The sequence below is a fragment of the Emiliania huxleyi genome, assembly GCF_000372725.1.
Source record: "Emiliania huxleyi CCMP1516 unplaced genomic scaffold EMIHUscaffold_225, whole genome shotgun sequence".
NCBI classification, from domain to species: Eukaryota; Haptophyta; order Isochrysidales; family Noelaerhabdaceae; genus Emiliania; species Emiliania huxleyi.
The window spans coordinates 124,374-132,544 of NW_005200378.1; the positions used below are offsets into that span (position 1 = coordinate 124,374).

The following is an 8,171-nucleotide window of genomic DNA, read 5'->3' on the forward strand; positions in this document are numbered from 1 at the left end:
TTTGGGGGGGGGGGGGGGGGGTCAGGAGGGTGTGTGGGAGGAAGGGAGAGGAGGGGAGGCGGCGAGTGGGAGGCGAAGAGGGGTGTGGGACGAGGGTGGGGCGAGCAGGCGTGGGGGGTGTGGCACCGAGCCAGCGAGGACATACGCCGGCTTGACCTCGACCTACCAGGGAGGGAAAAAAGTCCTCGAGGGAAAGTTAGCGAGGACGTGCGCGTCGTGCGGTGTAGAAGGGACCGTGTCGCCATTGGACGGGTCGACGCCATTGGAGAGAACCTGTAGCAATAAGAATAAAAAATGGTGAAAGTACTCGGGAGCAATAGCGGCGGACGCCTTTCGAGAGGACCCAGGCGCTGGCTGGGTCCTGGAGCACGACCCGCTCGCCGCTCGGCTTCGTGCGGAGGAGGTAGGTGTACGCGGTCGTCTTCAATCTGGTCAGAGACTCGCGCCTACGTATCTCCCCGTCGCCGAAGGTCCTCGATTCGTAGCCGACGATCACCTCGATCTGCGAGTCGGCCTTGTAGACGCACACGGCCTCGTTGAAGTTGACTTCAACGGTGCGGCTGCTGGGCGTCGCCATGAGGAAGGATCTGCGCGACGAACGGGCAGGCGCCTAGAAGACGCCTCATTCAACGTAGGATTCCTAATCTACAATCAACGTAATAAAAAAATTTAGCGTGTTGACCGGCCGGGTTGCTGCGTGTACGTTGTATTTATTTATTTATTGCTGCGCAAAGATGACTCCAAGGAGGACGAACCAGTGGAAATCCAGTTGTCAGATGTCACGATGCATCCGAAGGGGACCCCAGCGCAAATCTCGCGCTGCGCTAGGCTCAGAGCGAGTTCGCGCTGCGCTAGGCTCAGACGGCGTGCGTGGGCCGCCGGGGTGAGGACCCCACCGACACCGCTCCTTCGCGGTTCACGCATCGCCTTCGGGAGGTCAGGCTCGGCAAGCTTGTCGGTCGGGCTCTAGAAGCTGGGGCCGGTCCCGTAGGCCGTCCGTAGCCGAGAGAGCCCCCGCCCCCCACGGCCTTGTCTGACAAAGGTAGGAATGACAGGGAGTCGGGCTGCCAGCGCACCACCCTCCATGGAGCCATGAAGTCCACCGCCTTGCAGCACGTCTGCGCAGTCCACGCCAGCGTCCGCCGGTCCCCGCCCCCATACCACGTGGGGGCCCACATCGTCGGTGCGCCGGACCCCCGCCCCCCCGTGCCGCCCGCCACGAATGCAAGCCGCCTCAGCGCCTCGGTGTCCACCGTCCTGGCCACGTCGTCCCTCCTTGGCGCGAAGAGGAGCACTCTGACATGCCGAGGGTTCATTAGTCGGGCGTGGCGGCGGAGCACTCCCGGTTGGCGGCATCTCGGCGGGCGGAGGGGGTCCTCTTCACCCCCTGCCCAAGCGTGGGTGTTCGCGTAAGCCGACTCCGTAGCGTTGGTCCATCCCGCCGCGTGTCCAAAGGCGATTGTCCCGGCCGGGAAGAAGAGCACCTCGTCCACTGCCGCCCCGTTACTGCTCAGGTTCTGATAGGCGCGACGGGACTTCTGCTCCCCCTCCTGCGGCGCTTCCTGAACAACCATCACCACCCGTCCGCCCGCCTCCGCTGTGGCCACCGCCTTCTTGTACACTCTGGTGAGGGCTCCTCGCCCGTGTTCGTTGACCGTGACCAAGACGTTGTGCGGCCACGGTTGCGACTCCCATCTGTCCGCGGCGACTTCATCCACCTCCACCCCCCACTCCCCCCCCGACCACGCCCCCCCCACCACTCTGGGTGCGGTCTCGAAGAGCGTCGACATGGTGAGCGCCGAAGTGAGCGCCTCGCCTCTCAATCCGAACGCGTCTCTCAGCCACGCCCGCAGCTCTGGGACGATCTGTGCCACGATCCGCAGCGGGCCACGACCCCGTTCTCGGACCGCCTCGGAGCACACCCGGACAGCCGCGGCGGGCAACCGCTGCGCCCCGAGCCACGTTCGACTCGCCCACACCGCAGCTAGGCACGTCGCTCTCTCCGGAGTCATGCCGTGGCACAGCCCCCCCGTGTTGACAGTCAGAGCCGTGGGATCCTTGCCCACTTCAAAGGCATGGAGCTGGCGCCACACCCCCGCTCCCCGTCTCCCAGCCCGAGCCGCCCCGCCATCCACCGGGAGCCCGGGGTCCGTATCCGATTCCCCATTCCCAGCCCGCCGGGCAGCCTCTGTGGGCGGATTTTGATTAAAGTAGAACGGTCCCTTGTGTCGCTGGTGCGCTTGGTCCTTCTTTGAAGCTATTTACATACCACCTCACGGCGGTCACGCTGGATGGAAGTGGCGAATCGATGCGAGCGCGCCGCGTGCTACGCGCGGCGCGCTCATATCGACTTGGAGTCCAATGCGCGCAGCGGGTAGCACCTCGGGAGCTCGCTCTACCCGGGATGCGGAGAACTGCCCACAGGAGCGAGAATGTTCGCCGGCGAGGATCTATCTGCCGCGTCTGGGTATCATTAGGAATAATCGCCACAGCACTAGCGCTACGAGCGTCATGCATGAATGGTCCCATCACATCTCCCAGGAGTTCTACTGGCTGCGAAGCTGCACCCGCCAGCATCTGCCAGCGAGCGAGGCCACCGAGCGAGCGTGGATCTATGGCCATCGCCCGACCCGTAGCCCCAGCCACAGCCGCAGCCACAGCCACAGTCGCAGCTGTGCAGCCGCAGCCACGCCGGCCGACGTTCCCGCGGAGGCGGATAGTCTCACGCCTCCCGGAGCTTCTGCTGCAGCTCCTCGCCAGCGCGCGCGGAGACGGTGGTGTTGCCCGCCGCGTAGAAGGGCGACATGGTGTCGAGCGCGCCGCCCGCGAGGGAGAGGCCGAGGCCGAGAGCGAGGCCTGCGAGGGAGGAAAAAAGGGGTGGTCCCCGAGGGATAGAGAAGGGGCGGAGCAGGGGAGAAGATTCCATCTTGGAGAGAGGGGGTGTGGGGCGCGCGCCAATCTCGCGGATCGCCACCGGGAGGAGCTGGAAGAAGAAGTCGTCGTCAAGCGTGCCGTCGGCGCGCTGCGGGTGGGGGAGGTCGGCCAGCTCCCAGCGCTCCGCCTCGTCAAAGGCGATGTGCACCAGAGGGAACGAGCCTTCCGAGGCCGCCTGTGGGCGGGCGGGACGGGCATGGGAGAGGCGCAAGTGGGGAGGCGGCGAGAGGCGGCGGGAGGGGCAGTATCTAGATAGTGGAGCTTTGGGCCAATCGAGAGAGTGAACGAGTGGCGCGTCCTGCTCTATCTAGCGGAGGTGGACGCGTGCGATCCGCGCGCACCGTCGTCTGCGCGAGCTTGCCTCCCGGCCCGTCGCGCGCCTCGTGGGCGGTGGCGAGCTCGGCGAAGGAGAGGAGGATGTGCGCGTCGGCCTCCTCCGCGGTGTACTCGAAGGAGATGGTCGGGAGGGACTCCAGGGCGGGCGCCGGTAACGGGTCGGTCGACGAGCCAGCTCCGGGGTCAATAGACGAGGACGGGCGGCAGGCCTTGCTCCACGCACCAAAGGCGCGCTCGAGCTCGGCCTGCGCGGCGTCCATCCACTCGTCCAGCCCCTCGCCCGGCTCGTCGTCGCGCCGCAGGGTCCACCTGACGGGCTGCGCCTTGGCGGCAACGAGGAGCCGCTGGACCACCTCCGTGTAGCGCTCGTCCGCCTGCGGCGCCGCCGAGAGGGCGGCGCGCGCCAGCAGCAGCGCCGCCTTGGTCTTTGGCCCGGCGACGCCGTCCTCCGGGAGCGCCGCGGCGGCCTGCGCCGCCTTGATAGCGTCCGCCGTCGCCTTGCCAACGACACCGTCGACCTTGAGGCTGGTCGTGAAGACGGCGTTGAGGAGCATTTGCAGCGCCACCACCTCCTCCTTGTGGATCTCGATCTCGTTCCTCAACTCGGCGATCGCCGTGTCGCTCAGTCCCTCGATCGACACCGGCTCGCTGCCCTCCGACACGTCCACCTGAGAGGCGCGGCGCGGCGAGGCGAGGCGAGGTAAGGCGTCTCTGCACGCTGGTGAGGGGCAGGGGTGGGCTGTCCTTGACTCCACGTCCCCAAAGAGCGGAGCCCGGTGCAAGAGGGAGAGAGCGGCGAGCGAGAGTGCGAATGACTCTGAGTGTCGCGCCGCTACGTCCCACACCTCGAAGGAGAGCGTCGGCGAGCTCAGCTCGGGCGGCGGCACGCCCGCCTGCTCGAGCGTCATGGCGGTCTGCGTGGCGATGTCGAAGGCGAGCGCGTGCAGCACCGCGCGCGCGCGAGGGATGCACGCCTCCTTGAGCGCCTCCGTCACGTCCACCTCCGCCGAGCAGGTTGGCGAGTTGAGCACGCAGTTGTCGCAGCGGACGGTGCCCTCCGTCGGGAGGACAAAGAGCGACGTGATGCCTACACACAGGACGCGCCGTGGCCTCAGGTGGCGCGGCCCAGCGGCCGTTTGGGGGGGGGGGGGAGGTGGGGCGGCGCCGGCGAAGCCCGGCAGCGCCTTGAGGTCGGCAGGCGTCGCCGACTCGAGGTCGGGGGGCGGCTGCCACGACGGCTGCTCCTTCTTCGGGCTCCCGACGAAGGGGAGGAAGCTGAGGAGGCCGCCCTCGTCGTCGCCGTCGCCGGCGTCGGAGACGTACACGTACAGCGCCTTGGAGCCGTCCACGTTGACCTTCGGCACGTCGTTGAAGTGGGCGAGCACCGGCAGGTCGCGCGCGCGCCGCCGCCGGCCGCCGCCGACCTGGGCGAGGGACGCGTAGGTGTAGCCCATCGCCTCCGTGTTGAAGGTGTCGTCGCCGGTCCACTTGCCGCGCATCACCTCGCGCGAGTGGGCGTGGGAGTAGAACGGCTCGTACCTGTGTAGAGCCGGGGACGGGGTGAGGCAAGGGGACGGCCTTGCGCTAGGGGGGGCGATGGCGAGCTGCGGTGGGGGTGGGCTCTCACCCGTGTGTCTGCCCCTGGGGGAAGGCGGCGGCGGTGCCCGCGCGGCGCGCGTTGCGGCGGAACTCCTTTTGCATCCTCGCGTGCCTGAGTTTGCATCAGGCGTGGATGAGTACGCACTCGCGCGCCGGCGCGGGCGTGCCTCCGTGTGTGCCCGCGGATGGCGAGGAAGGACTCGTACACGCGGTCGACGTTGCAGTGGTGCAGCCAGAAGATCGGGTGGAAGGCGGCCGTCGGTATCAAGCCAATCATCTCTGTGCCCGGCTTCCTGCGGCCGAGGCTCCCCAGAGCCACGTGCGCCGACCCGTGCGGGCGCGCATCGAGGGCGAGGCTTGAGGCCCTAAGGAGTGGTGCGCCGTCCCTGACTCCCTCTGGTCAGGCGAGGGGCGTCGAGGGCGAGAGGCTGGCGCTCTCCTGTGCTGGTGCTGAAGGAGGTACTTCCTCTGCGAGCCGGCAATGTCGTAGCCCCGGTGGCCGAGGTTCCACTCGAGCTCGCGGTCGAGCTCGTGGGTCCAGACCTGCGCAGTGGAGCGAGGCGAGACTGGAGGGGCGAAGTTAGGGGAGGGGGGGGGGGGGGTGCGGCGTGCCATGGTTTTGTAGAACGGAGTGCCGTCGGGCTCGATCGCCTTGATCGGGTGGCCCCCGCGGGTGAGCGGGAGGAAGTCGTCCGGGAAGAGGCCCTGAGGGGAGGCGAGGGAGAGGTCGGCCCTCTCCACACGACGTGTGCTCCCACCCATGTGACAGACCTGCCCTTGCGAGCCAATCGTCTGTGCCATCAGCTTTTGCGCCAGCATGGGCAGCATCATCTTGCCCTCCGGCTTGATCGACCAGTCCCAGTAGGGAAGGCCGATGTTGCCGTCGCCGCCGAGGTCGATGTCGGCGCAGCGCAGCGTCTGCTCAAAGTCGAGCATGTACACGCGGTGCCAGTTCGGGAAGCACTCGCCGCCATGGACGCAAAGCGGGTGCTTCCCGTCCTTCATGTGGCTGAGGTACGTTTGGCTGCGAGGCGAGGGGCGGCGTGGTGTCATCACGACAGCAGAGGAGGGCATGCGGAGGCGGAGGCGCTGGCGGAGGAGGTGTGGGCGGTGATGGCGAGGGTGGAGGCGGCGAGGGCGGCGGCGGCGGCGGCGGCGGCGGTGGCGGCGATAGTGGAGAGGGAGTGAGAAAACGCTCACCGAGCTTGCGACCCGCCGTGGATGAGCGCGAGCCGAAAGTATTGCGAGCTACCCGGCACGCCGTCCTCGCTCTCCATCATGCGCAGCCACGCCTTGACGATGCGGTCCTCCTCGGCTGAAGTCAGCTCGTGAGCACTCTGGCGCACCACTGGCCCCCCCAGCTCTCGCTCGTACCACTTTTTGGCATGCTTCGTTGGGAAGAACGGCGACTTGGGGGGGGGCGCTGGCGGCGCGGGTGCAGCATTGGAGGGACCCGGCTCGGCGGGGGGCACGGCGGGGGGCACGGCGGTGGGCACGGCGAGACCTCTTTCCCACGGCGGGGGGCACGGCGGTGGGCACACGGGTCGCTTTTGGCGTAGGGCCGGCCGGCAGCCCGGCAGGCAGGGGATGCACGGGTCGGGGGGGCACGGGTCGGGGGGGCACGGGTCGGGGGGGCACGGCGGGGGGCACGGCTTGGGGCACGGCGGGGGGCACACGGGGCAAGGCTGCGGGCAGCACGGTAGCCAGGAAGGGCAGCGCACCCAAATCACGATCACCACTATTGCGACGACGAAAGCCAGAACAATGACAACGCCAGCGACGATGAAGACGGCGATGAGAGGGCCTTCATTCAGCCGGCGAGGGCCAAGACTGATCGGCTGCGTCGGCTTGGTCCGATCGGCCGCGCTTGACAGAAAGCCGAAGAGAGGCGGCGGCGGAGCCGCGAGTGGAGGCAGCCTGGTCGGCGGCAGCGACGGCGGGAGCGGCGGCGGCGACGGCGTGGGAGGCCGAGGCGGAGACGCGGGCGGAGACGGAGGCAGCGGCGGCGGCGCCGGCGGTGACGGCGGTGGAGCAGGCGACAGGTCGGCCTCGAGCGCCCTTTTCACGGCGGCGGCAGCCCCCGCCTCCTCGGCCGCCTCCTCGGCCGCCCTGCCCTTCTCCAGCGCGTCAGCGGCAGCCTCTCCCGTCGGTTCAGCCGTTGCAATTCTGGCGACGAGGCGGCGCAGCTCGGCCGACTTGACGGGCCGCATCTCGGCCTCGGCCTTGCGCGTGCCCGCGGGAGATTGGTGGCCGAGGCCGATCAACAGCAGCGCCGCTGCAGCGAACAGCAGAGCGGCGGCGCGGAGGAATCTCGTGGCAATCATGTGTCGCCATTGAGGCGGTCGTTCTTGCGGCGACTGTCTTTCATCGAGATCTCGCGGCATTCGGTGTGAATAGGACGTATTTTCTTTTGGCCCCCGCCCCCGGTGTGTGTGTGTGTGAGGCCTCCGGCTGTTTGCGGCGGGCGGCTTGCTGCTCGCGGCGATGGCGAAAAACTCGTCTCGCCACACGCCAAGGGCTTATGCTCTGGCGAGACGTGAGGCGCATGCGCCCAGGAGGGGAGGGGGCATGTGTAACGACACTGCTAGAGATGCCTTTCGGGGCCCAGAGATAAAACTTCTGTGATGCCATGCGTGACCTAGTAGTGTCCCCAGCTATGGGCGTGTCCACGTTGGAGCCAGGTGTGGTGTGGGCGCGAGAATAGCTCCGCCGTTCATGGAGGCAACCGATGCGAGTCGACTGGTGTGTGTCGTCGTGGTTTCGTATGAAGAATACTCACTCACACCGCCCCCGGGAATGTGTTTTTGTGTGAAGAACCTGTTTTGCTCCGTGGTCTTCCGCCGCCGAAGCTGGGTCCTTCCCGCCCCCCCGCCTCTCAAACACAAAAATCTCTCTCTCTACATGCGCACTCGTCCAACCGGGGACCGCAGACTCGTTCTGCGCGCCAACGGCTGGTGACGCTGTGTTGCCCTTGAGCTAGTCCTTCCCCGGTCGCCTAGCCTCTGCGCTGTCTGGCGGAACGCCTGTATGCCATGCGCGCGGACCACGCTTGCGTGGATACGTGGCTGGCAGGCTGACCCGTGTGCGGCAGAAGACGCCCAATCTTGCACAAGTGCAAGAACCATGCGCTCCCCATGGACGGTCGAGTTCCGCTGCCTGGACTGCCTCCGGCGAGCTCCGGCGAGCTGTAGAGTCTAGAGACAGTGGGAAAGGGACCTCCACGGAAAAACCAAATCCGATTTCTTTAGTACGAAATTCTTTTCCTTTTAGCGGTGGGACGTGTTGCCAATGTCTCGTTTGCG

General features: G+C 67.4%; 1 protein-coding gene across 1 annotated transcript; it reads right to left on the reverse strand.

Moving 5' to 3' along the window:
* Positions 1 to 2,722: 2,722 nt before the first annotated feature.
* Positions 2,723 to 7,193, reverse strand: EMIHUDRAFT_457171 (hypothetical protein; the record flags this gene model as incomplete). Its single annotated transcript, XM_005779823.1, has 9 exons — positions 2,723 to 3,109; positions 3,276 to 3,923; positions 4,107 to 4,625; positions 4,695 to 4,772; positions 5,015 to 5,162; positions 5,498 to 5,574; positions 5,641 to 5,893; positions 6,070 to 6,278; positions 6,936 to 7,193. 9 exons carry the CDS (start codon positions 7,191 to 7,193, stop codon positions 2,723 to 2,725), a joined length of 2,577 nt encoding a protein of 858 aa, XP_005779880.1.
* Positions 7,194 to 8,171: the final 978 nt, after the last annotated feature.